Source organism: Chiroxiphia lanceolata, chromosome 12, assembly GCF_009829145.1.
Source record: "Chiroxiphia lanceolata isolate bChiLan1 chromosome 12, bChiLan1.pri, whole genome shotgun sequence".
In the NCBI taxonomy this organism is placed as follows: Eukaryota; Metazoa; Chordata; class Aves; order Passeriformes; family Pipridae; genus Chiroxiphia; species Chiroxiphia lanceolata.
In genome coordinates, this window is record NC_045648.1 from 19,351,408 (window position 1) to 19,377,804 (window position 26,397).

The 26,397-nt window shown below is 42.2% G+C and overlaps 1 protein-coding gene across 2 annotated transcripts in view; it reads right to left on the reverse strand.

The window, feature by feature from the left end:
- The window catches only part of TLN2 (talin 2), a 158,195-nt gene that overhangs the window by 12,940 nt on the left and 118,858 nt on the right, over positions 1 to 26,397 (reverse strand). For both annotated transcript variants that reach the window (XM_032699805.1, XM_032699804.1), the window contains 12 exons: positions 26,229 to 26,375; positions 25,272 to 25,373; positions 23,472 to 23,591; positions 21,266 to 21,412; positions 20,372 to 20,538; positions 18,737 to 18,920; positions 16,720 to 16,845; positions 15,172 to 15,288; positions 12,754 to 12,939; positions 7,746 to 7,853; positions 4,473 to 4,578; positions 2,005 to 2,129 (listed from right to left, as the gene is read on the reverse strand). In XM_032699805.1, the coding sequence (XP_032555696.1) occupies positions 2,005 to 2,129; positions 4,473 to 4,578; positions 7,746 to 7,853; positions 12,754 to 12,939; positions 15,172 to 15,288; positions 16,720 to 16,845; positions 18,737 to 18,920; positions 20,372 to 20,538; positions 21,266 to 21,412; positions 23,472 to 23,591; positions 25,272 to 25,373; positions 26,229 to 26,375 (1,635 nt within the window). The remainder of the gene's footprint in view (positions 1 to 2,004; positions 2,130 to 4,472; positions 4,579 to 7,745; positions 7,854 to 12,753; positions 12,940 to 15,171; positions 15,289 to 16,719; positions 16,846 to 18,736; positions 18,921 to 20,371; positions 20,539 to 21,265; positions 21,413 to 23,471; positions 23,592 to 25,271; positions 25,374 to 26,228; positions 26,376 to 26,397) is intronic.

The window sequence follows — 26,397 nt, forward strand, 5'->3', positions numbered from 1 at the left end:
TTTTTAGAGGTAAAAGACAAACTGGAACACACAAAGATGAAAATTTCAAGCCTAAATCAAATGACTCCAATTCCCTGCCCCAATAAAAAAAAACTTTACCAAAAAAATAGAGGATCATCCACCAGCTAGTAATGATGATGATGATGATGATGATGGATTTCCTGCAGGCAGATATTCTAAAATTACCAACTAAGGACTTTTCTGCAAGTTCATTGATGATAATTACTGACAACCAAAGCAGGATATTGATCTGGCTAGACCAGAGGTCTGTCCCATTGTAGAAGTTAACTATTATTCCTGCATTTCATAGACTGAGCATAAAAGAAAGCAGTTGTATCAACCTCTTCCCTACTCTAAGTGTTCCTGCTACAACCCTGTGTATGCTGTCAAAGATGAGCATCAGAAAGACAGAGCCTGTTCAACACAGGAAATCCTACTCTGGGAGGATACAAGCTACAAGTCTTCCTCAGAAAAAGTGGGTTTTGAGCCACTCTGTGATATTCCTAAGACCTTTTGATGTGTATTGCAATGTGAAAGAGATGCAAAGGCGGCTGAAATCCCAAATCAAACAAACAGTTGGACACGAATTTTAGTTTCAGAACATAACAAATACACAGAGCAATAAATCACAGGCAGACTGGATACTCCAATTAACATGTTAAATGAGGAGCAGGTGTGAGCTCTGTATTCACTGGGAAATCACAGTGCCCCTGGAGTGGCTGGGATGTTGGAAGGGAGCTGCTCCACAGTTACCAGGCAACACACATATGCCACTGTGCAGTGATTGTATAGAAAAGGTGGTGGAGGACTCTCCCATCCTCAGGCTCAGCCTGTGTCCTCTGCTCTGCAGAATCTCATTATAAAGGACCATTTTTCTTTGTAAACAAAATGGATGTACTTGTTAAAAAATGCAGGACAAAGAGCATTTCTTTTTCATGAGCTAATTTATTCCCATCATCAGATGGGGGGTGGGAAGTCCTCAAAGACTGAAGCTTCCAAGAACTATTTCCTCTGATGCTCCTGAATAACAAAATAACACCCTGCACCAAAACATCCAACACTGAATGTTCTTGAGGCCCTGCTTTTCAGGAAGACTTCTCATTAGCTTTACTCTGAAAACAGTTTTGCACCTACAAAGCACCATGAACAGGAAAACAGAAGCACAGTCCTCTCCTGAAGTCAATTCCACAGCCAAGGCACGATTTTCATTTTAAAGAGATGCAACGTGGCAATTTCTTCTAAAACCTGCCTGTTATTCCACACCAGGCAAAAGGCAGCAACTCTCCTAGATCCAGTCCTGTGAGCTCTGCACACAGCCATTAGGAACAGCAGTTCCATACAGTCCCTCTGTACTGCACATGAAAATAGTTGGCTTAATTTTATAATATGTTCAGAGACACATTTGAAATGACCTGGTAACATGCAACACTACTTGCTGTCATGACGAGCTGTAATTTCATTTCCCTCAGGAAAATTAAATAGAAATAGTCATACCACAGATCTGATTTGACCCTGTAGCAGCTACTCCTAGCATGGCATAAAATCCTATGGTTTTAGTCTTAGAAAATCCAGCAGGTCTTTTGCATTCTGTTGAATCTCTTCTGTGTTGCTGCTGCTTTCTCCTGCTATACTACACAAATTCAGATGAGAACAAAGGGCCTTCAAAGGAAAGCAAGTGAGAACAACTTTCCACATCAGTAAAATGCTTTTGGAAACAGAAACGTAAATAATCAACAGTAATTTCTGCCATAACCCTTACAAGCATTTCTAACATTTGGTTTTTCTTCCTTTGCTTGCTCATGACTGGTGCTTGACACACTCCCTGAAAAGCATCGTTTTTACCCTGTGCCTTCAGGGTAAGAGCCCTCCAGGGCAGTGCCACTGAGGCTCAGGCAAGGTTGGATGGTTTATACCCTTGCTGTGGACAGAGCACAGCCCAACACATGGACTCTCTGCACCCTCTGCTTTATTCACCTCAAAGGAACAACGGGGAGGGACACTCACCTTGGGCTTGGCTCTTGGTTTCAGCTGCTCCAACTTCTTTGCTGCAGCCTCAATGGATGCTGCAGCCCCCAAGAGCTCTGTCTCTGCAATGACTGTGGGGTCTTCTGGATCCACCCACTCTGTCCCTGAAATTAATGGAGAGGAGACAATAACTGCAGTGGCACTGGGAGCTGCCATTCAAACAGAGCACTAACAATCACTTGTCAGGTGTCAAACACAGAATGTACATCACAGAAAGCTGATTTTATTACCACAATGGCCTAAAACCACTGCAGTTTATGCCACAGAGTGTGTAAAGCAGAGGGGGGGGAAGTATTTAGCAGGATTATTCTGTCACGAAAGCAACTTTCTGAAGAATTGTTTAAGCACAAAAGCTTCAAAAAGATAGACTGTCCATACTGGAAACAAAACTTGTGTGTATCAGGGCTCCTCCTAAGATGGTTCCTAACTTGAGCAAGTCCTTGGGTACTCAGAGGTCTGAAAGGATGGAGGAGAGAACAGGACACAGATAACACAACCCCAGCCCATGTGCACAGTCTCTGTTTGGGAGTGAGTAGAGATGAATCAGGTTCTGACTGAGGCAGTGAGAGCCTGAAGAATCCAAAGCACTTTCTGCAACATATCCAAAGGGCAATTTTTTTTTTGTTTTTTTTTTTTTTTTTTTTGTTTTGTTTTGTTTTTTTTTTGTTTGTTTGTTTTTTTTTTGTTGTTGTTGTTGAATTTTTGGCATTTCCCTTGGCTCAATGAAATTTTATAGGCCCACAAAAGAAATGCTTGGCTGGAGGTGATCTCAGATTTTTGGAAGTTGTCAGTGCATTGTAGTTTTTTGATTTCCTAACACCACTTTCTGAATTACAAGACTCAGAAAGCACCCACATTCTGAATGGAGGGAAACAATGAAACAGCCAAAAGAAGTTCATAACCTCTAAGGGCATGGTCTAGAGACCATTTCTCAGCTCAAATGGTGCACAGGATGAAGACATTGTATATTAAGCCCTAATATTGGCAGATATAAAGGGGAAAAAAAGAAAAAAAAAAAGCTTCCAGAGTGAATAAAAAAAATGCTCTACAGGCAATAAATAAACAAAAAAAAAGAAATAAACCCTGATCTTTTTACTTTAATGAAATGAATTAAAATGCAAAAATTGTTGGAAATTAATGAATGTCTCCAAAGCTGAGGAGACAATATAAAGAATTTTAAAAAGCACTTAGGGAATAGAAAAATTCTGATTTTGGCTTGGCTTGTTAAAGGAAGGAAGGCAGGAAGGTAACAACACATTCCCATATAGGAAAAGCACTTAGTTAAGGTTTATTTCCAAGGAACATGTACTGATAATAGCAGGAAATAACTGAGGAAAACCTGTGCTGTATATTCCACAGAATATCAAAAAAACAAGTGTAGTGTTCTCTGGACTAGCTTAGGAAAGAATGATTGAACAAATATGGATTTCCTAGAAGTCTTTATTGGGGGGGCAGAATTTAAAAGAAAAAAAGAAAGTTTTAAAATAAAAATTTCTAATATAAAATGTAAAATATTTTCAAAATAAAAAACCAATGCTTTATTTAAAATATTCTATTACCTATGAGAATGCTCATACACCATTCTGATGGCTGTGAGATTTCTTTAGACTACAGTTCCCAGGAAATCTGTAGTGGATGTGCTTCAACAGCAGTGGTCTAATACTTAACACCACACCCTTAAACGTATTTATCTCATTTCAAATGCGTAATGTTAGAACTGTTATTATAAGAGTTCACATGCATTACTGGATAAAAATTTCACTAAGACAGTAACTCAGAAAAATATCATATATTACAAGAACAGTGAACTTGAAACAGTGTTATAAGAACAGTGGAATTCATTGCTTATTGGAGTGCTGGATTTATCTTTGTCCACAAGTTGTTCAATTGTAAGAGTTCAAGAAATCATCTAGACCACACTTTTCTGAAGTCTCCTTGTTTCATTAACATACTCTGCCAGGGCAGGACCCAGACCCAGCACCTAAAACTGACAGCTGAGGGGATCAAAAATCAAAGTGTGTAAGGTGAGGGTATCCCCTGTTACCTGAAGTTGGAAAGCAATTATCACTGCAAAGCAAAGGACTTATTTTGACTCAACAAATGGGAGCGTAAGGAAAAGAACCAGACATCCAACAGTTCAGCCACCAGCTCAAGAGGAGTGATAATATATTTTGTTTCCTGCAACTGTGCTCTGCTCCATGGCTCCACCCTGCAAGGCCCCATGACTGAGCCATGACCTCTGACGTGGCATATGAGAGGGTCAAAGAGACCTGTTTGCCAACACTGAGCAAGTGAATGCCAGCAGAGAGACTCAAAGAACGGAAGGAGGTTGGTACCAGGACTCCTAGAACGTACTGGAAGGGGTTTTGTTGGGTTTGGGGTTTGTTTCAAATACAAAAGTGACAGATCACCCTCTCACTGCAGTGGGAGCCAGGCTCCCAACTCACCCTTCATTGCCTCTGCTGACTGGATGAGCTCTGTCACGGCCCCGGCAACGCGCTTGGAGAAAGAGGCCAACTGGTGCTTCAGTTCTGGGGTTGGCTTCTGAAGGATCTACAGGGACAGACAAAATGTAACACTGCACATTAGTGAGGATTCCAGAGAATGCTGGGGGATTCCCAAGGCACACTAATGAAGGATTTATTTCATACAGAAATCATCGGAGAGAAAACGTGAGCCCAAGTGAGGGAACTACAACTGTCAGTGGAGCTCCAGGAGCAAAGGCTGCAATGTGGATGCACACCAGGCAAGTGGCACTGCCTGGCACTGCTGCAGGGACTGACAGTATTGCCTGGAAGTTCTCAATCCTAAACCTAGGGCAGAAGTATCCCAAACAGAGGCACACGTGTGAGTATGTGGGAGGAATATGCAGCTTTAGCACTCCATGCTCAGGTATTACAGTCACTACACTTATGGATCAGCCTTTCTAGACTGCTGGAGAGGAGCTGATTTTCTACTATTAACATGCTGGTTGGTCACTATTTCTACAAGACAGAATTACAGAGTTCTGGAAGCCTGTTCTGGAAACAATCAGAGACTGTGAACACAATGGAAATGCCAATTCTGGGCAAGACCCTCAAATAGAAGGGAAAGACAGACATTTCTGAACTTAATTTGAATCAAATATTAAACTGGGCTTCTTCAAATGAAAAACAGTCAGACACTCAGTGAAGCTGAATTCTTCCCCTGAACAGGAACATTTTCATCTTTAATTACCTTATTTTTTTGGTAAGAAAAAATATTAAGTTCTGGAAATTCATGTATATTCAGAAGTTCCTTCTAAAAGAAGAGTGACAGATACACAGAGGGCTTCAAGAGCAAAACAAGAGGTTGAGTCTTGAAAAGTCACATTCAGGTGTGCATTTTCTTACTGTTTTCAAGAACTCCCCCACAAAGCCGCTCCAGATACACATGAAAACAGATTGTATCCTTCTGTCAGCTTTCCCATTCTGCACTCAAATGCCTAACTCCTTTACTTTGACAGAATAAACTCAACTAAATTGTTTTCCTAGCTCTGCCTGCTGAAAACTCTGCCACGTGAGGAATCCTGTCTCTCTGGAAAGGCCGTGTCAATGTTTGTGTGCACTGGTCTCCTGCTCCCTAAGGATGATCCTCAGCCAGATCATTTCCACAGGAATCAGAAGGACACGAATCCTTGGTGGATAAACAATCTGCAATGCTGACAAAACATAACACAGTTATAACCAAAGTTTATACACTGCATAAACCCTTATTACGGCAGAAACTGAGCACTGAGCTCAGTTATCTTCCCACAAATGTTCAAAAATTACACAATTGTGGTCAGGACTATAAGAAAAAATGACATTGTGCCACTAGTACTACCTATGGGAGTGTTGACAATGTTGGAATCGAAAAAACTGAGCAAATTTTAAGACTAGGTGAGGTGGTTTATGAACTGCAATTTTAAAGCCAATTTAGAACTCTAGCAGATTCTCATCCCCTGCAGAGTCTTGTACAACAACAAAGGCTCCAGACTTCCCCTCCACTCAGCATGATCAGTGCTGACCAAGATGGAGCATATGAATATGCAGAAGGACAGGTCAGTCTTCAGCCTTGCTAATACAACTTACAAGATGTTTTACAAAGATGTACCAGTGCTACAGCTTGAATTAGTGTGTTCCTGCACCCAGGCCCTAGCCAGGGGGAATATCTGTGGAGCAAACAAGTCCGTTTTGTGCCTTTTTCCTGATGCAACCTCTGCACAAGTGAAGACAGTGGCTTAAAAAATTTTAGACATTGCATCTGACAACTCTTGCACCTAAAAATTATCATTTCCAAAGAAAGATGGCTGCTGGATTGTTCTTGGCACCCCTGTGTTGAGACACACAAGCTACTGAGGGAATAACTGAACTTACCAACAACTGTATCACAAGGTGCAGAGGGACTAATTTGAGACTTCTAATCTCCCATGGTCTGTGTTATGGAGGTTATAAATTAAATGAGATTGCAGATTTAGAGGTTTCTAAAGTACTAGTGCTTTCTAAGGCAGCAAACACTGGTGGGGGGAAAGCAAGGAGACAGAACTTTCTCAATGCTTTAGGGCCCTGAAAGGAAAGAGGCATTTTACTGGAGGAACAGGCCCTTATTACCTTAAGCCTCTTCACTTAAGCAGAGAGGGAAAGAAATAAAACAAGCAAAAGTTGACTCCAGTCTTTGGTCTGTTCCGGCACAGAGTCTGAAACAGGTACTGTGACAAAGTTCTACAGATCAAATCTGAAAATTCCTCTAAGTATTGCTAAACTAAAAACAGATCAGAGATCTAATGCTGAATTACTTACTGCCATAGAGCTCTAGGAATTACATAACAAGTTCCAACTTTATTGAACTGTTTTCCATGATAGAGGCAAGCATAACTGTGGCTGTACTGCTGTGTTATACATACTTCAACCAGCTGATGTAAATAATTAGACATGCCATGTTCTCAGCAGCAAAACTGCCTTGAATTTGCTAATCTGCAGTTAGTGGCTGCAAATTTCAGTTTCACAGACGTTCATATGTCAGCTGAAAGCCACCTAAAAGAAATCACTAATTTAAGTCTTCTCCAGAAACTTCAGTATCTCACAACTGTCGGTTCAAACACGTTATTGCTTCCTACAAAAGTAATAGCAACAGAAGAGCAAAATACTATGGGATAATTAATATATTATGTGATAATTCTGTAGGGTCAAGAAAAGCCAACTGACAGCAGGATTCATGAGCTTGGATTTGAGTGCAGAGGTTTTATGCAGAGCTTTGGGGGTGTCATGTCTGATGTGCTGGAGAGCTCTTTGTGAGGCAGTGCTGGTTGGGGATTTTGGGATGGCATTGAGCAAGTGTGACTGCAAAAGGCCTGGAACAGTGTCTTCATATATATTACATAACCCCTTTGGTCTGGGGGACAGGCCTGGGGCTAATATGTCCAGTGTTTATTGTGGGCTTAAAAGAATACTGAAATGTCTTAATTTATTTGTCAGGGACCTTTCTTAGGTCCAGATCTGATCCAAAATGCAGTTCCATTCAAGCACTCCAGTCTTCCTTCTGCCCCTCAGTTTGAGCTGCAGTACTGGGTTTCCTTGAGCTTGCTTTTCCTGAACAGCAAAACTGATCCTAATCTTACTACAAACTGACAAAAATGTGTCATTAGCATCACTGTAGAAAGAGGGCAGGGAGATTGCTCTCCTTGGGATTGATCCAGTACATGCATGCAGAGGACTCCTTACCAGGAGCACGTGTTCCAGGAGTTCCAAGTATCCCAGGGTACATTCTGTTCCGAAGCGCAGGGCTCTCTCCCGAACTTCTTCGCTCACATCTGGGTGATATGATGCTTGCTGAGGAGGCAAAACAACATTAGTACCCAAAACTGCTCCCATAAGAGGAGAGACAGGGGAAAGAGAAGGGAAGAGATTTTTTTATAGCCATTTGAGCTTGAGGGCCACCTGTTCCCGTTGTAAATTTGTAAGCAAACTGTGCTCGAGGAGCAGCAGAGTCCAGTTCTGATATAGCACTGGGAACACTTTTCCTTTTATCAGCACATTCTCCTGTCTGGGTGAGCATCTGCAACCTTTCTTAGTGTCCTTCCTTAGGCCTTGTCAGCAGTAGTCCTGCTTCTTGCTGCCAGTTCAGAATAAAGAGAGAAACTCTTGAAGAACCACCTGAAAATAGAGTTTTCTTCTCTATTATGATTTCTTCTCATGCAAATACTGAAAAGCATCTTGGGGCTCACTGGGCTCTTGCATTGTGTATACACACTGTTTGTTCTACACTGCAATGGTTTTATTATTGTGACTCTTCTTTTTTACTACTATCAACAAAAATAAAAATTGTAAGCACAGTTTTGCCACCCACAAAAGGCCATTTACATCACACAGGTTAGAAATATGCTAAACCCAGTTTTTTATTGTAAGCCTGGACAGCCCACCGTCAAGGCATGGATGAAGAAATGGCCACCTTTGACAGCAAAGCTCTGGGCTGGCCCCAGAAGACTTTGGGCCAGTCACAGGTCAACCACCAGCCCTGTGCACGAGTCAAACGTGGGTGTCCCACTCTCCCTTCTCCATCCCACAAGATAAAGAGTTTGTTCCTTATAGAAACATTTGCAAATGGCAGATGAAAAGTGCTGTGGAAGTTCCAGGATATTGTTACTCTATGTGAGAGGGACAAAAACCAAACCAACCCACCCACCCACCCACCAAAAGAATCATTAGCTGCTTCTCATTGCCTGGTACCACTCTGTAAATAAAAACTTATTAATGGCTTTAGCTTGACACACGATTTAACAAAGCAATAACAGTGTTGGAGCATCTGTCTAAATACAGAGAGAAGCAGAGTCAGATCTCTGACTTTGTAAGGACTTCCACTAATTATAATGTCTGACATCTGACAGAAGCCTGACTGACTCACCCAATTTATTTTTAATAAAAAGTGAAAACTGTGGCCTCTTTGAGCCTTGTATTTTCTACAATAAACTTCTAGGGAATTCTTTTATTGAACAGAAGGACCAACTGTTGACAGGTGAAACTTCCTAAAAATGAAAAAATTTAGCGTTTCCTCCCACAGAGCAGTTCCTTCCACTTCTGTAGCCTCTTATCTTCCCTTAGGCTGGGGATTATCTCATTGCTTGCTTATTTTAGGCCCTTTCCTGCAACCCCCAACATCCCAACCAGGGCTGGCAGCAGCTGGGCCCGGCGCTGGTCTCTGGGCTCCCTCTGCAGGGAAACTCAGGATCAGCAGAGCAGGAAAAGGGCTTTGAGAGCCTCCTTCATCTCCTCATCCTGCCAGTAAATAACATAAAGGGTGAGAAGATGGGAGGAGACAGCACAGGACTCTCCTCGTCTTCAGCCCACTTCAAATGAGCTCCAGAAGTCCCAAAAATTCAGAACATTTTTTTAAATTTCTCAAATAGGGCAAAGGATCTCCCAGTGTTTCTTATGAATATATTGTAAAGCATTCCATAATGTCCCTTCACTTAATATTAGTGTAATACAGGCAATTAGAGCAAGCACCTGTGGGAGAGGAATATCAAGTTCCTTCCATGTTTTGCATACATAACCAAGAGTGATACCTGAATATTTTGGCAGCATTTTTAAGACTTAATGAATCTTAAAAAAAACCCCATATACTTCACAGCAGCCTAAAGAGGTGACAAAAGTCATCTCAGGAAGTCATTTTGCAACCCAGAAACATCCCGACAGACATCTCACTACTGCAGCTGGGACTTGGAACAGAAGTGCTTTCTCTTCCAGATTCAGGTAGAAAGTCTGAAGAAACATCTCAAGATGAACCAGAACACAGATTTGTTTCCTCATTCTGAGGCTTCTCTCCACTCCCAGCCCTCATTTTCTCTTCATGTGCTCTCAGAACACGAAGGCAGCAAACACTGCCTGGCTCTGGCAGCAGCTCTCGTAGCCCTGAGGGATCACTGGTGCAGGAAGGTGTCTGAGGGCTGCTGAGGTCCCTCCAAAGCATTTCTTCTGCAGCTCATCAGTGTCTCCTCACAGGCCCTGTGCTCCAGCCCCACTGAGCTCACTCCAGTGCCGTCAGTGCCTTTACCCTTGCAGGGAGCCCAAGTCTAGACTCAGCCTAACTAGTGTTGAGAAAAGGTGAATAATTGCTTCCCTCAATCTCCTGGCTATGGAATGATCTAAATCAGTACTCGCTGCAATTGTTTTCTATGGTTTTGATGGACCTTCTGTATCTGTTTCCTTTCCAACAGCAATCATTACAAGTACTGATATTACGCACAGGTTACTTACTGCATAGTCATTATTTTATATAAATAGGTAATAAAGAAAGTAATTGTTGTTATCTTAGGGCCTGCTCTACTCTTCAATAAATGTAATTACAGTGTTTCCACTGACTTTAATGAGAGTTGTCTCGGTTCATTACATCCCCCAGTAAGCAACCTCATTGTCTTTTGAAATAACATCTACTTATAAATACAGAATTAGTAATGAGCACTGTAAATTCATGTATAGCAGAAAAAGCACAAGCATTTATATAGCTGCTAATAATTCAAATCCCTAATACTTCTTGCCTGAGGCAACTGGCAGTGAAAGAGAACTTACATTTAAATTCCTGACACCAGGGAAGTCAGAGCTACGTTCTGTACAATTCTACCACAGATCATACAAACACAGGACATAAAAATCTGATGATTTATCAAGTGCTTATTCTACAGATTAGCTTAATAACACTAGAAATCTCTCCAGTATTTGTCAAACCTCACGAAACCCCAGTGGCACTGCATCACACAGCTCTGACAGCACGGTGGGGTGACTGCTGGTTCGTACTTCTAAAAGTCAAGCAGTGTGGCTTACCATGGAAATGCCACGTACAGTAATCATTTGGAGAATTAATGGCATAAGATTTCTAAGTCTCCAAGCAGAATTTTCTAAATCAAGACCTAAACCAAGATTTTCTAAATCAAGTGTGGTTCAGACTGTGTATTTAAAAGCTTTTTTAAGTGACACGACTATTTTTCCTACATTTTAGATAACGCATAAAATTAGTATTCCTGAAGACTTTTATTCCTGTTTGCCCAATAAATGCTCTTGACCTTAAGAAAGCTAGACAAGACAAAACTAGATCTGATGCCTTGGCACTGTATCATTACAGGTAATAAAATGATTCCCAGCCATTTTCCTTTCTTTGTCAAAGCAACTCCCTGGGAGATCAGAAATGCTTTTCCAGCATCCCAGACCACCACTGTTCACTCTGCAGGAAGTTCCATCCTGTTGGACGCTTGGAAGGCATGAACCACTCAGAAGCCATTCACATTAACTGGGAGCAAACACAAATATAAAATATGAATGTTCATAAATCGACGTTCAAAAGCGAGTGTTGGGCTGTGTGTGCCTGCGAGTGTGTTTGTAATGTTATTAGAAAGAGAGGATTCTCTTCCTGAGAATTTGCTGCCTGTTTGGAGAGATGGAAAACTAAAATGTGCCTGCACTGGTCGCTTCAAAATGCCAGAGGATCTGTATTGATGTGCATCTGGATTGATGCCTGAATTGATCTGTCAGAATGTTGCACAACTATAAGCTGTTCTGAGCTTCCCTTACTAGTTTCAATTAACTGGATTGTCCCTAACACTAATTAGGCTACGGTAGTTCTCATGTAAGTACTATAGTTTAATTTTCCCATGCAAATTGGAGCTGCTTTGTTTTGCTGACCTTCTGAGGTTATGGAGAGGGCAGAATCAAAATTCGGGGAATGAAAAGTGGTCAAGAACTGTGAGATGCTAAAAAACCTATTAGAAAACTAAGTCAAGATAAAAAGCTTTATTCAATGGTTTTGTAAAAATCCAGTTCTAAGTTATACTAGAACTTGCACTTTTTCATGAGGATCATTTTAAAAGCAAAATTAACCCTTCTGTTTGGGCAGTACTGGGCTAAAAATTAACCTGAGACTGACATAGGCAGTTAGGATTTGACCAAATACTGAAAACAGACAGCACACAGAGAGCACCATTATTTCACTGTCACCTTCCACACATGGAAATTCAGAAGTAAATAACTATGATTTACAGGTAAAGGCACTTTATTACTACAGCTACTAATGAAGACCAAAAGGAATGAGATCTTTAGAATCCCATTTTTTAATTCTTTATGCCTAGGTCTTTTTTGTCATCAGATCAAAGCCAAACGGCTTCATACCCTTTATATGGCACACAGTTCCCCCCAGGTTTTGCAGGGCAGTTTTTCAAAGTTGTCTAGCTCAAGCAAGTGTAGAAAACAGGGCACCACTATTTTTAGTGCAAATGCAAAACATTTTGAAAAAGCACAGAAGAAATGGAGCAAACAGACAGGTTTGGTTAGGGGGGAAAGGAATATTAAAAATAGACCAGAGTGATTCCTTTCACCATTCCTTTCACTGTTCCTAGGAATACTGAAATGATACTTGTGACCACGAGATTACTTGTATATTCTACCACTTGCACAGATTATTTGTCTTCTGACTGGGAACGAGGAAATTTCAGCTCAAATAAAATTTCTCATTTTCACAAAAAGAAAACAGTCAATATTAATGCTGCTTTTTGTGTGTGCACAGCACACAAAATCCTTCTGAGGGACACGTTCCCTTAAAATTCTCTTAACCGTCAACTTCCCTCACGTGAAAAGCAGAGTATTAACACAAAGAAACCGAACAACAAAAATACAATGTTCCCCGGCTTTAGAGGCACAGACACACACAAAAAGCTCAGTGTTAGGCAAGGAAGTGCATCTTTACCTTACAAGCTGTCAGCATGTCAGCGACTGCTTTGCGGCTCAGGTTCGCTGTAGCGATCACATCCTCCTGCCTGCATGAGTTCCCAGCTGCAACAGCTTTGGCAGTTGCCATGGTGATTCCCTTCGTCATCCGGATGGACTCTTCAGGTGATGAGGTCTTTTCTGGAACCTCGCTCGACTGGAACACCTAAAAGTGAAAGCAGAAGGAAAAGTCTGAGACCACTCACGTCGCGGCAGAACGACCGCGAGAAGGAGGCGGCAAAGGGAAGCAGCCCTTGAACAGCAGGAAATTAGAAACATATTTGGAGTACTTGGATATCATTCTTGCTTGTCATAAGCCTGGATCAGATAAGCCTGCTCACCTCCAGAGGGAAACAATAAGCTGAGGGAAGGATAGCAATAAAAAGGGTTAACCCCTTCATCTCATCTGCCATGTAACCGCCTGGATCACAGTTGTTCCAAGCAGCTCTTCAGAGCATTACAGGATGATAAGAATTACAATTCCTTTAATTATACTCTTTTTTCATCCTGTCTGCTGTTTAGGCTGGTCTGCTCACCTGAGGAGATCCTTCCCCTGCAAAGGCTGGGCCCTCCCAAGCCCTCGTTGGCAGGACAGAGCAGTACAGACCGAGAGCATCACTAAAACATTCAAATGTGTCTTAAAACAGCAGAGGTGGAACGTTGTCTCTTCGACTATATTTAGTTCCCCCTCAGAAACCTAAAGATATAATTTTGCAGGGTGAATTGTGTGAAAATAGTTCCAATTATCTGGCAGTGCACAGCACTCATGAATATTGGAACACAGGAACTGCGGTAACACGAACGTAAGAAGAGCTGGGTAACCTCACTTTGATCTTGTATTTTCTGTTCCCAAGCTTTAGTCTCTATTCACTTGCCATTCTTATGAAGTGCCGGGACAATTTGGAGTGCACAATTAATCAAGAGAGGTTTCTTGACTCCACACAGTGCAACCTAAGCAGGCTAGTGCCTTCAGAACACGAATGTCTGGACAAAAGTGAGCCAGGTCTATCCTGTGCTCTCAGTTCATCAGTTTTTCAGTTTCTCTCTCCAGAAATGAAAGTAATGTTCAAAAAATGAATTCTGGCTAAATATGTGAAGGATATTTGACGTTGTTCAGATTCAGTCCCTGGAATTCCAAATAAAACCTGATGCATTTTCTTGAGCACACACTTGAGCCATCCCCTGTTCCTCCTGACCCTCCCCTAGTACTCCTCCTTTCCCCCCATGGAAGAGGTGGCAACACCACCACAGATCCATTCCTTAGCAATGCTGGCAAAAGCAAAAGGAGGAACACTTCAAACAGATACCAACCTAACTAAGAAAGCAGAAATAACAGTGCACAATCCTCCAGTGACAGATCTGGACAGGCTTTAGCTCAGTTACAGGAAGGGATGTAAAGCCAGGCCTTCACGAGGATACATGACAATAACATGCACCAGACATTGCACAGAACATTCCTGCTCAGGTACCAAGTCAGGAGGTTTTACCACTGCCATAGGAATTCCCAATGACTATATACAGGTATTTGAAAGAAAATAATTTAAAATAAATTTCTCCATTACAACAGCATTGCTCACACAATGAAAACTGGTTGTTCTATGGAGGGCACTTGACAAGACAAAGCTGTGCCAGTGCTGTTACAGTCAAGAATTGCTAAGCCACAGACTACACATCAAAGAATTTTCTGCTGAAGATTGTATCTATAGGGGTTTTTTAATAAAAATGACTGTAAGTAAAATAAGGAAAAAAAAATCAGGCTCCTTTGCAAATATGTAGGTATTATTTATGGCACTGACTACTGTGCTAGTTAAAAAAAATAACTGAAAGCTGCAGCTGGAGGCTGTATTTTTATATCTTAAAGAGGAAGGAAAACAATTGTCATGGTCTAACACCTTATTTGAGAGAGAATTCCATGCTATCATTAATTCCTGCTCACCCAGAATATCAGATAACAGGCTGTGTATCCCTGGTAGTATCACTTCATAATAAAGGAAAAATAGAAACAAGATTAAACTGCAGATGTAGTAGGGCAGCGATGCTGAGAAGACTCTCCCAAAGCCAGGATCAAAAAATAGAAGGAACAGCATCAGACTCAGAAAATAATATCTGTAGGGAATGCTTAAGGCCTAGAGAAGAAGGAAGCAGTTGCTTCCAGTTTTGTACTTGACAGGAGCATCTTCAGTCTCAAAGTGGGGACTGGAAATGTGTGAAAGTAGAGAGGCTGAAGTGGACTGTAATTGTACTTTCAGAGATGATTTGCAGCAGGCAGAGAGACCCAAATTGCACCCAGTGCAGTGCAAGGCAGTAAAGCACAGCTTGAGGAGGAGCTGTGGGCAGGCCTGGTTTAGTGCAAGGACATACTCCCAAAAACCACTTCAAAGGGCTGTTCTGTTCTCACCGTGAGCTCCTGCTTGATGTACTCAATTGTGGCCTCGAGAGCTCTCGTCCCTCGAGTGGCTTCATCTTCCACTGCTTTAACAGTCTTCAAAAGGGATGTGACATTTGTTACCATCACCTGAAGAAGAGAAAAGGGAGGACAAAAATCCATGAATCCTCCTTCCCATTTTTTCAGAAACAGCAGGGTATGAAGAAAGGCAAATTAAAGTAGGCAGCATTGTTACTTCAAATAGGACCTAAGAGACTTCTTGAACTGTACTTGTTTTACAGCACTAGATACCAACTCTTGTGCTGGCCACATTCTGAAAGCTCCTCATAAGCTGCAGAAATGTTGCACAATTAACTGCACAGAGATACTATCTTAAGTGTGAGTGTTCTGGCAAAAAAATTACCAAAAAATGGAAAAATCACAGCTTATCTAGAGCATGTTACTCTCTTTTCCTCCTGCACATCTTACACTGCCAGTTGAAGGGGACATGAATCGAGGGATGGTATTGCTTTTTGAAATGTGTCCAGTACATTCTCTGCAATCAGATAAAAGCCCAGATGAGCAAGGAGTCAAACACCAGCCTCAAGCCCAAATGGAGATACAGGATCAGTGTTACTGTTCCTGTTACAAACTCAATAGTTCTGATGCAGAATAACCTAATTGTCACTGCAGTAGTTACATCCTTCCTCCACCCCAGTATACTGAGATACAAGCAACAGCTGCAATGAAAAAAGGAGAGACAGAAAAGCCAACTCCTTGACAGTGACGACTTGTCAAAGACACCTCTTCACAGTGGGAAGAGCCAAAAAGCCATTTTTCTTGACTAGTTGAGTTATTTTTCAAGTAGTGCCTCAACAGTACACTGTAAGCATGTGCTCTGAAAGGCAGAGAGGCACAGAGAAATAACACCACCGAGGTCTCCACCCCTGGAAATATTTTGTAGACACAAATCCACATGATCTCTGTGAGGCAAATGCAATAACACAGCTCAGGTGCAGGGAAAATAAAGCTAAAGGTATCACAGGTATGGCATAATCTCTGCAAGTTTTGAGCTTTGATACCTATGTGCTTCGTGGAGAGACTCAAGAGAGAGGAGCTGAAAATGCACAATATCCTGACACAGAGTTATAGGAGGCTGTTTTTCCTCCCCCCTTCCCTCACCAGGTTGGAAGGTGTAAATAAGGAGAGCCCCTGCTTGTCCTGAACATTCATTATTTAGAATGTAGTAACTAGATACCATTTTATACTGGATAAATGTTAGTCTATATCATTATGAAAGGAAAACCTGCCCTCAGATATCGGCCTGTAAAAGAGAGAAATTTCTCTTCAGGAGGATTACAGTTCTGTCACCAAAACCACAAAAGTCATCTGACAGCCTAGAAAAACTGGAGCTTCATCAAAAGTCAACAGCATCTTGTTTTTCTTTATCATCCCAGGATGATGATGAAACAAAGGGAGATGAGTTTTCAGGCAATCAGAAACTGCCTGGTCCAAGCTTCACATGTCTATCCAATGTGGATGCACAGGCACTTCAAACACAAGGCAAGGGTAAGGTGTTACCTTGGCAGCACCTTTCAGCTGGTACATGGAGGGATCATCTGCTGGTTTGCTGGCAGCTCCTTTGGTAGCACCAATGAGATCAGAGAGGGCCTTTGCAACATCCTTGATAGCATTGATGAGGACAACCTGCAGGAATGAGAAAGAGCTGCAAGGCTCAGGCACAAAAGGGGTAAGTCTGCACGGGGGTGTGATTTTTAGAACACAGCAAAAAAAATACCTACTAAATAGTACCACCCTCCCACTACCCCAGTCAAACACTGAATATTCTGGAAGAGGAAAAGCTGTGCTGAGAGCTGCAGTGTTTCATACACGAGTCAGAGTCTATAAAATTGACTATTTCCTGCCATAGGAAGAAGTTGAAATGCTGATTCCAGGTGGGATTTCCTTCTGCTCTGCACTGGTGCAGCCTCACCTCGAGGACTGTGTTCAGCTCTGGGTGCCACAACACAACAAAGACATTAAGCTGTCAGAGAAGCTCTTAGGTGAAGGGTCTGGAGGGGAAGTTGAACTCTTTAAGAGCTTATATGGAATTAAATGCTGAAAAGTGAGGAAAAGTCAAATCTGGAGATACTATCTCCTCAACCTGAGCTCAAAGACAAGAGTCCTAGACAAGGACTTGTTAATTATTTCAGGATATTATTGGAATAATTCTCTCCTCCCAGTCCTTCTCCTTTGCCCTTTCCTCTAGTAGAAAATTAGATGTTTTGAGTATTTTGATGGAATTCAGGAGTTAATTCTAAGGAAAATGTGGAAGAATGCATGAAAAATGAGAAAGCTCAGTGCAAAAAAATCCCCAGGTAATCACTAGGAACAATCACTTTTCAATAACTGCATTTCTGCAGCATTATAAATAACCCTAAATCAGCCTCACCCCTTCGTGTTTGCAATTCACTGCAAGAACAAGAGAAGTCTTTGCTTTTTGTGAGAAGTTTAATTAACTTTTTGTAGCTCAGAAGCTCTTTGACCACACAAATAAGACAAAAACCTGAGAAATAGGACAGAGTGATGAGATTCTCTGTTGTCCAGCTGCCAATGTCATGGGGCAACTTACAGCATGAGCCATTTGAAACTATCATACCAGGTAAAATAAATGTTACTGCTATGAAAAAAATTGTGAGAGTATCATGTGCTCCATTTAGGACACATGATGTACCTACAATTTCAAATTGGCAATAGAAAACTGCTTCAAATAAATAATTACTTGTGCCCAACAGCTTTTAAGTACTGTATTCTCAGCTTTTACAAATAGAGAAAAGCAATGTGTGATAAACATCTGCAGATGTTGCTGAATTATGGAAAACCTCCTGTTTAAAAAAAGGAAAAAAAAGAAAGAAAAAGTGCTTCCAGCAGGATATTCCTAGAGAGGAACATGTCAGAAGTTTAGTTCATCACACAGGTCAAGCTAAACAGATCACACATCTGTTTCAGAGCATTATCCAAATGAGCAGGGGGTTTCAGACTATTTTGGTCCCACCACAGGCACATCTGCAATATGTTGGCAACCTCCATCTCACTGAGATTTAAACAAACAGCTGAAGAAATATTAGAGATGATCCACATTGAAAAGTGACCAAGTCAATTGAAAAAGCAGTCAGATATAGGGGGAGAATGGCAGGAGCCTGTCAGCCCACACCAGTAACACAGTGCACAGTCCAGCTGTAAGCTTTAAAGCAGCTTTAAGGATATGCAGGCTCTTTAGAACAAAAATGAGATGAGCCAGGGGTCCAATCACAAGTTAGTAAAACTAAGCCAAATCCTTTGCCAAAAGCATCCCAGCTGGAACACAGCAGTGAAATAAAAGCAGAAGTGTTATACAAAGGCACAACTAGTTCCACTCAATGCTTTAACCTCTTGATTGTATTCTAAAAAACCAGTGACATCTGAGCAAACCCAGAAAAGTCCCACAGGAGAGGAACCCTACTATGTTGTTTAAAAGCAGAAATCCCACACAGTTCTCCCAATTGAAAACTGTCTCTGTTCTCCTTCAGAGTAGCAGAAATATCTTAAAACATCTCACCTGTGTTTCAGGATCATCGGATCCCAAGCTTGCTGCTCCCAATTTTACTACCTCAGCAAGCTGAGTGATGGTGTTGGCTGATGACTGAGCTGCTTGGGCCAGTTTGTCCTGACTTGAGGCAGCACCAGAAACCAACAATTTTGTGTCTTCAACTAAAGCTTTTGCTGTTTTCAGGATATTTTCCCTGTAGCAAAAAAAAAAAAAAAAAAAAGAGGAAGCAGGGAAGGAAGTGGAAAAAGAGAAGAGGAAAAAAATGTGTTTTCCAGTGTTATGGTGACTAACAGCTACATAAAGGAGCTGATCTAAGCCATCATGCCAGTGTCTGCTCATAATATACCACAGGCTGGGGTGGAAGTTTGAAAAAAAAAAAAAGACAACTATTAAAACAGTAGCAGAACATTTTGGGCAGATACAGGGCAGTTTATTAAAATGACCCCATCTTGAAAGGAAATTAGATAGGGCAGTAGCAGCAGACAGCTTTGGATTTGAACACCAAAAAAAATCTGGCCATGCTGTGATAAAAGTACCAGATGTTGAATGTCTATATTAATCAGCATATTGTAAGGAAACTAAAATAATAATAATTTGCAAGGAAGGTAATAGCAAGAATGGCAACAGGAACAGGGAACGTGTCCTAGTCAGGATTCCCTCCCCACTTCCCCCTATATACATGTTTTGACCCGTCAGCACAACAAATCCAAAGCAATATCTGGATAAAAGAAGAAATCATTTTGATTATGCAGTTCACAAACAAGTCAAATGAACTGAAACTAGGACCCTATTCATGTAAAATGTCAGCCTGGAAATGAATGACACCTGTATGAAAAGCCCTGACTTTCAGTCTGCAGAACAGCAGCAGCTCAGACACCTCTGCATCTTTCCTCTTCCTTCAGCAACTGGGGAGGAGGGAAATAAATGCTGGCCATGCAATAGTTGTGTCGGCCAACTAGGCTGTGGAGCAGTAAGGCAGTGCCTTGGCTGTGAAGCCTGGGCTTTACTGTAAAAGAAGCAATAGTCAGAAGCTGTAAATCTGTTACTGTGATGGCAAATGCTGTGGGATTATTTTGCTGCAGGTGCCACTTGAAAGGAACACTGGGCTTATCTCTGCCAAAGAGGAAAATGCATGGCATGGCTGTGCTGTTCCCACCACTGCTGTCCACAGCAGCATCAACCATAAGCATGATTTAGCAAGACAAACACAGCCAGACAGTCAAGAACGGCTGCTGGAAAAAGTATATAAAAGATTCCTCTTCAACATCACGGACAGCTCATTTTCACTACTGGAATAACAATGCATGGTAGTCCATGCAATCAGACAGCTTGAATGAAAAAAAAAAAGACAAAAAAACCCAAACAAAAAAAGCCAAAATAGTGCTATAGTTGCAGTCTTCTGTTGAAAGCTCTGTCACCAGATGTTCCTCAGCTTTTTAAAATTCTTTCATCACAGAAAGCACCAAACTCAAGTTTGCTGTACTCTGTTGACATCCCCATTTTCTTGTTTCTCCTCTCACTCCACTGCCTCATCCAATTTCATTCACATGACTCTAGACAGGTAAAAATGTACCCCCGTGTGCCAGTCTCTGCTGCCAGTTCCACTGTCCCCTGTGCCCCTCCATCCCCTTCAGTCCCACTGACCTGTGATCTGCGAAGGACTCGTTGTTCTCAGCATTGAGGGTCCCAGCAGTAGCAAACATGATGGTGGTGTCCAGGTCTGCAATGATCCCTGACACGGCACTGGCAGCAGTGATACAGGCTTGGGTGCCTTTGTTCCCTGCCTGGAGGGCAGACAGAACTAAGGAGACCTGGAAACCACATAAAGCAACAAGGCAGTCATCAAAAGAAAGTTGGTGCTGAGAATCATTATGACTCTCTTTATCAGCTTAACCTTACTCACAAGACACTGTCTACCCCTGCCTAAATTTGGGGTGGTCGCTACTCCTGGGGCACAACACGGTGACAAACTGGCACAGCTGAGAGCACACCAATACAGGCTGGGCCAAAGTGTTTGGTGAGATCCAAAAGCAACTGGCACTCACTCTCAATGTTCATGTCCAAAAAAAGGTTCAGCCCATCCAAGCTCCCCAGGCCATCTGTTTGAAGGGGATGTTTCCAAGGGACAAGAAGCCTCAACAGTTTGAAGATGGAGTTCTAGGCAGCGACCTTGGCCTGGTCTTAAAAAGGGAGGATGTTGCTACATGAAACCAGGTGTCATGGACCAACCTCAGCTCAGTGACTATGGCCAGGGGGAGCCTCAGAAGGCTCAAGTGCCATCTCATGTCTTCGGATTTAGTTTCAGACCAATCTCCCTCTCATATGAGGCAAGGCATGAGCAAGGGCTATTCATGTGCTAATCTAGCATGTGAACTGCACTGAGCACTTGAGAGAAAAGTAAGAACTTTGGGTAATTCAGACACTGTTGGACTAGAATGTGAAGTTTAAAGAAGCAATTTCCCAAATCCCACTTGCCTGGTTTCCTCCATGGAAGCTCAGTACACAAACACAGTGGGGCAGCACAGAAGGCTGTCCTACCTTTTCTGTGACAGCACGAGCACATTCTATCAGCTCCCTCTTGGTGTAACTGTCTGTAGGGCAAATCTGCAGAGCTCCAGCTTTCTGCACAAGGAAGATACATCCATGGCCAAGCTCCTGCACCCGAGTCCTGATCTGGAACCCGATCTAGATGGTAAAGGAGGTAAAGGGAGAAAAGAATCAAGGGCAAAGCAAATAAACAGATGTCATGCTGGTACAATGTGTCAATAGAAATGGAAACACAGTCGCTCTGGTGAATCTTTGTTACCAATATTTGCCCACTGTTACACACTCTGCAGAGATCAGAAAGAGAGGACAGATGTAATTCCAGCTGTGCACGAAGCACAACCCCACAGAAGGCTCACTGATGAAACAGGAGCACTAGAGAACCAGAGCCCGGGAAAGAGAAGGGATAAGGTGTGTATGTGAGTCAGTGTGAGCTCTATTCAAGGGACCTGTGATGGGTAAAAACTATATATTTTACTACAATCTACACTGATTAAACTGGATCAAAAAGTGTGTGACTCTGTTTGGTTTTGAACCTTACACAGTCTCCAGAACCAACCACGTACATGCAGAACACTGAAACATGGACAATCCTGCTGTTGCTGCTTCTGATTTATTAATAATCCTACATCATAAGATGCATGGTCCCTGTTTAGAAATGTGATAGTTTCAGTACCTGCATGTACTTAGGCATACAGGTGTGACTGGGGATTAATAAATGAGCAGGGATCGCAGCCATTAGTATCACAAACGGAATTATTTCAACCTCAGGCAGAAAGTAACGTGCAGAAGGGGCAATTCAATGTAATATCAAGCCAAGTGCAAGCCATTGCTTCTCACATAGCACGAAACACTCAGGTAGAGTATCAGCAGGATACGTAAGCACAAAGCCGAAAACTCTTTGAAGGTCTTTTATCTAAATAATCTGAGACATCTGGAGAAAGTGAGATATCCTCTTATCCCATCTCAACAAAGTCTGTCTGTGTGCCATAACCAAGGGTACAGAGAAAAGAGGGGTAAAAGAGTTCCTATAGTTGGGCTCAGAGAAAATGCAGCAACTGCCATAACAGGTTAATGAACTGAGGTGAACAATCTGTTTTCTTCATTCAGCACGAGGCACATGAGACACTTCTCACACATCACATTCTGACTCTGAGGTACAGAACATGTCCTGTCAGCAAAAGAAACCTGTGCTCCTACCACTTGCCTGACTCTCACTTCCAGGACAGGAAGTTATGCTTGAAATCACTTAGAGGCACGATGAAAAAGTATATGTAAATTTGTAACTTGTCAAAACATGTGAGATCGAAGGAAAGCCATATAGTAACAAATCAAGAGCTTTCTCTGTATTTGCAAGTTGCCTGTAAGCAAAAGCCTCAAAGTAATTCAGGAGGTTCTGTCACAGCCTATGGAATTGCCCACTACTATCCCAAGCTGTTCCTTTCTGAAGCCGGACAGAGGTTTTGCCAGAGGGTTTCTGCTCTTTGAGTGGGTAATTCTCACAACAAGTCTTGTTGCCTTTGCTGTATTCTCCACAGTAAAAGAACACTGTGGTAATTTTAGTCTGGGTCTTCCTTGGTGACCAGTTTGTAACCAAGGAAGTGGCCAGATTACCTGGTATTCCCTACGACTCCTAAGCCAGGAGTAAAAGAAGAAAGGAGGAGCGGCCTTTGCTCTCTTTCCTTCCCTTGGCTCTGAGGGTGTGGGTTTCCCTGCCGTCGGTGTTGGGGAGTGAGGCCTGGTGAGGCCTTGCCGACCTTGGCAGACGGAGGTTGCCAGCGGTTGTTCCAGCGTGACTTTCTGTTGTGCCAAGGAGAGTAGTAAGATATTCTTTTGCTAATTCTTTAGTTTGCTAGATCCTGAGTTTCTGATTGTGTGTATATCTATTTTGGGTTTTTTATTTCTTTTTTTTGGTTTTTTTCTTCCCCCTTCCTTTTCCCTTTTCCTTTTGGAATCGTACATGTATTTCAAGTGTATATAAATGTAACATAAGTGTAAATATATTTATATACATTGCTTTAGCTGCCTCTTTCTTGTTTTGGTTCTCTTGGTTTTTTTTTTTTCTTTTCCCTTTTTTTTTGAGGGGGGAGCTCTTGCGGTGAGGTTTGGAGACTTGGCGGGGAGCCAGCTTCAAACCACCTCAAACACCCATGTGAACACCACCACGTGCAGAGGATAAAGAGGCCCAAGAAGTGCAGACCTCCTCTGGTTCTGCCGTAGCCGCGGCCATCCGGCCCTGCAGAGCCAGATGCCCATAGTCATTGGTCATTTGCGATGCCAGTCCTCCCAACTCCTCCGGGTTAGTAACCGACTTAGTCATCTGGGGAGAGAACACAGGCGAGAGAGAAACGACAGGCATGAGATAACCGGTTAATACGCTCCGGATTAGAGGCACACTCATCGTTTGGCCACGCGGGTGACACGGGTGAAACCCTTGCCATGGAAGGGACCTGTCCTCCAGCAGGAGCTCCAAGAAAACCCAAGCAAACATGCTTTATTAGAGTCACGGTGACCAGGCACTCGCTGAACACACGGGTCACCAAAGAGCAGCAGTTAGAGCCGATAATTCACTCTTTGACACAAGGGGCCGGGTACACAGTTATTTGGACTGGGAAGAGAAGAGGGTTTTGTGTGTCACAGCCACCTTATTTTGTCAAAGGTGAGCTAACCTCCATCAGTCTCAGCTGTCATGGCACAGGAGCATGGAAATGGAAAAAATCTGAGGACTGATGCAAAGCACCTCTCAGATGTGGGAACAGGATGGAGAAGCAACAGGCAGGATTACGCAGAACATCTCAGTAGAACTTCAGGATATAAATCAGTGTAAATACTATAGATCATTATAAATACTATATATCAGTATAAATACTTGATATCAGTATAAATACCCTCCCAGGTGGGGGTCAGTCTCTGCTCCCAGACAACCAGCAGTAGGGCAAGAGTACAACAGCTTCAAGCTGTGCCAGGGAAGGTTTAGGTTGGACATTAGGAAGAATCTCTTCACAGAAAGGGTGACTGCACATTGGAATGGGCTGCCCACAGAGGTGGCGGAGTCACCATCCCTGGAGGTGTTCAAGAAAAGGCTGGATGTGGCACTGAGTGCCATGGTCTGAGTGACAAGTTGGTGTTCAGTCATAGGTTGGACTCGATGATCTCAGAGGTCTTTTCCAACCTTGCTGATTCTGTGAAATAACTGAATCTCTCTTTAGAAAAAGCCTACCATTTAACAGAGATATTTCTTCTGTCTCAATTAATCTTAGTAAAAGCCATGGAGTTCCACCCCTGTGACAAAACTAGTTTTAGACAAAAATATATTGTCATAGATAGAGGAATCATCAACCTGTCTTGACTGCAGGAGCAATGGACTGTAGCATAAATAAACATTCCTGTCAACTCTCTCAAAAACAAATGAGCAACCACAGCACTGTGCAAAAGGCAAACACATTAAGTATTACTGTGAAACATGAGTCAAGAGCAATCTCCATTCAACAGGTGTCACTTTTTTCTTTTGTTCAAACCAGTGAATCACAGAAAGGCAAGGACAATGTGAGATGTTGATCTGCATTCACTCATTGAGTATCACAGGGCCCTGAAAATACTGATGTTATTTCACAGGCTAAATGAAACAGTGAGTGTGAAAGGGTAACCTGAAGTCATCGATCAACAAAAGGTGGTATTTCAGCCCAATTAAACAGGCTGATGAAAAAGCATGTTGGCGAAAAGTTTTCCTTTCACTTCTCCTCAAAAATGAGCCAAATAAGAAGGTTTTGAGCAGAAGAGCCACAATACAATCCAGCATTCCTCCCACAGAGGACTCCCTACAATCACACCACTAAGATGCAAGAGTTAAATGGACAAAATCATCTCTTCTTTTGCTCCGTTACCCCTAAAGAGATAAGTTTATTGAAAATTTGATGATCAAGAGTGTCACAACACTGCAAATAATTCCATATGGCTTATTCACACAGAGTTTGCACCCTGTTGTAAGCTAATTTCTTACCATTTCCTGTGCTGTTACAGCAATGGCTTTAGAATATTTCACCACAGTTGTCTGATAATCAACAAAGGTTCCCTTGGGATCTGGAGGTGTACCTTCATCCAGCTGCAAGAAAGAGGGAAAACCACAGTATTAAAAAAATCACAACCGGCAGCTTTACACTCAACAGTAAAATTGTATTATATATCCAATTTTATAATCCCCTCTCTCTCAAGATACACAAGTGACAACAGTGCACCAGGATGCACAGAGAAGCTCAGCAAATACTTTAGCCCAGGTTATGAGCATGGAAGACATGGAGAATATACAGTGCAGAGTTTTTTGAGCATGAGGTCCACTTCTCCCCCAAAGTCAAACCACCTGCACTTCTCAGACAATATAGAAGGGAAGGTGCAACAGTTACAAACCAAAACGCTTGTGCCAGAAGATAACGTAGGATTTCTTTATGTGCTAAAGTCTTCATTTCTTAAGTCAGGATAGGAAAAGCCAATTATTTGGATTGAATTTATGTACATTTTGCAACTATACATCTTCAGTAGAACGCATTACAAAGCACAGCAAGGCATTTAAAGCTTTGACATCATCTTCTCTGAAAGTAACTTGCTTCAAGGTCGGCCTGCTGTTCATTTAAGAGACTGACATGAAAGCTAAGGAAAAAAGGAAGCAAAAATAAGAGGCTGCTTGACCTCAGATGGCAGTTAAGTGGCAGCATATTGCTGAACAAAAGTATTTTGTAGCAATTCTACTGACAGGTACTGTGTAGGTTGTAAACACAAGCCGCATGGCCCACATCGGTTTTATTTCACAATCTGCAAAATCAAATAATCTTTAGGTTTCCTGTGACACCATGTCATGACTGACCACTGCCAAAAGGAATCAGCACTGGCTCCTCCAGAGCCCTGCAGTGTGGATCAGCTGCCAAGCACAAAGTGAAAAAGGGGTCAGAATTTCTATGCTCACCTTGCTCATTGCCTCTGCAATCGAGTCCACCATACCCCCAACCATGCCAACCTCACTTGCAGCTTCATTTAGGGTGACCATGATGTCATCCACAGCCTCCTTCATCAGCTGGGCAGCCTCAGTGATGGCATCGTGAGTGTGAGAGGCCTGAAGGGACAGAGTGACAAAG